The following is a 2068-nucleotide window of genomic DNA, read 5'->3' as shown; positions in this document are numbered from 1 at the left end:
GAGTGAGTCAAGAGTGTTTGGTCGTGCTCGGAGCGTATATTGCACTGATCGGTCAGCTTGTCTGTAGGTCCACACCATTTCCTTGTGTGCCTTTAGAAGATAGCGTGACGTGACAACAATGTGGTTTTCCAGGAGAAGTAGTTCTACTCAAGTGTGATGAAAGAGAGGGATTGTGGGTCGGCAAGCAAGCCGCTGTTTGGAGGGCTTAGGACACTCCCCCAAAAAAGAAAAAGAACGCTGGAACTCAACACAACATCCACATGTTGTGTTCCTAACCCGGACTCGTCCTTATTCCTTCAGCCTTCATCCCCTCTGCATCTTAGATTATCCTTCCGAGGACAAACTGCACCATTTCACCCCATGTGCACGACAAGTCAACTCTCCAATGGACCGAAAAAGAACCAAAAAAGAATAGATTTTCTCTATTCTTGAGACCGCGTCTCTTAATCGGGGTCCCCGTGATTCAGGGGCTCATCTCTTCTTCTTGCTGCTGTGACGGAGCATCTTCTTCCTCTTGAGGACCATCTCGTAGAGCTTCTCCAGGCCGGGCTGCAGCCCCTGGCCGTCCAGCGCCGAGCAGCCCTGGGTGTGGTGCAGCGTGGAGGAGCTCAGCTCATGGATGGCGAGGGCCTTCTCCACCTGAAACACCAGACACGGGAGAGGGTCAGCGGGCGGCTTCCATGAGCTCCATTCAGGCATGCATACTGTTTGAATGCTGCAAGACGTTCCTGGCTGACCAGTGCCACGTCACTCGTGTCAAACCAAATCCATCAAACAGCTTGAGTACAAGCACAGGATTGCTGCTACAATGTACATAAAAATGCAATAATGTGTCAAATTGTTCAGCCAAGACACCTTTCAATGCTTTCAAGGCTTTTGTCTGGAGGGAAAACCTCTGAAAGGGAAAACCCTGGAGGGAAAACCCCTGTTGGCGTCCCTCAACCCCATCTGAATTATCATAGCTAATATTTGTTCACCAATGCCCGTCTTTAATGCAGCCGTGTTTTGTATTAGTTGGGTGATACTAGGTACCAGATACTAGGTTTCAACCCAATCCCGCTGTAAGAGTACTCTATTTAGGATTTGAGGTCATTCAAATATAGTTAACAGACAAAACTGATTCTGATAATGTCAGACGCATCTATATCAAGTAGTACACAATCAAAGAAGTATTGCTTCTTTGATTGTGTACTACTTTGTGTTGATTAATTATAATCTCTGAGAACATTCTTATAGCATTTCTTGGGCCAATTCTAAAATCTGGTCTATGCATACAAAGAAATGAAACACTTAAAAGTACAGTATAAGCCTCTACCTCCAGGGCGGAGAGGGCTCCGTCACGGTCCTGCTTGTTGGCCAGCACCAGCACGGGCACCCCCTGGTTCTCCGGGGAGCGGCTGATCCGGTGGAGCTCCACCTTGGCCTCCTCCAGGCGCTCGGGTTCGGCAGCGTCCACCACGAACACCAGGCCGTCGGTGCGCCGCGTGTATGACTTCCACAGCGGCCGCAGCTTCTCCTGCCCGCCCACGTCCCACACCTGGAAGGTGGTGCCGCCGGCCTTGGAGTTGCCCATGGACACCTTGATTCGCTCCATGTTGAAGCCCTTGGTGGGGATGGTCTCCACAAACTCCCGCAGCTTGAGGCGGTACAGCAGGGAGGTCTTGCCCGCAGAGTCCAGGCCGATCACCACCACGTGGAGGGACTGGAAGCTGGGCAGGAAGGGGGTGTTGGGGGCTATCTCGGTCAACTGGTTCCCCATAGTTCTGTAGTGGGTCAAAGTGGAGGAGAAGAGTCTCTTCTTTGGGGCTTGTAAGGATATATGGGGGGGTATCCTTTAGCGGTTATTTCCAGATGGAGGTCTTCCTGGTGACTGTTTTCACCAGATGGTGAGGACTTTTGAGGAAGATAGTCGCTTGTCGTGACTGAGTGTTCACACCTCTGATGAACCAACTTCAAAGGGCTAATGAAGACCCCCCCCTCTCAGAGGATAGACGGGAGGGATGTGCCGTCGCCTGAGATCTGGTGGAAAAGGGAAAACAAGCCGAATATATGAGTCAGCTATTTAAAC

General features: G+C 50.8%; 1 protein-coding gene across 1 annotated transcript; it reads right to left on the bottom strand.

The window, feature by feature from the left end:
* Nucleotides 1-471: 471 nt before the first annotated feature.
* Nucleotides 472-1857, bottom strand: arl4d (ADP-ribosylation factor-like 4D; the record flags this gene model as incomplete). Its single annotated transcript, XM_084488592.1, has 2 exons — nt 1316-1857; nt 472-639 (listed from the first exon to the last, which is right to left on the bottom strand). Exons 1-2 carry the CDS (start codon nt 1757-1759, stop codon nt 472-474), a joined length of 612 nt encoding a protein of 203 aa, XP_084344718.1. The 5' UTR covers nt 1760-1857.
* Nucleotides 1858-2068: the final 211 nt, after the last annotated feature.

The sequence above is a fragment of the Micromesistius poutassou genome (assembly GCF_964030765.1).
Source record: "Micromesistius poutassou genome assembly, chromosome: 1".
Taxonomy (NCBI): domain Eukaryota; kingdom Metazoa; phylum Chordata; class Actinopteri; order Gadiformes; family Gadidae; genus Micromesistius; species Micromesistius poutassou.
Note: the sequence above shows the minus strand (reverse complement) of the source record. Positions and strands in the feature narration are given on the sequence as shown.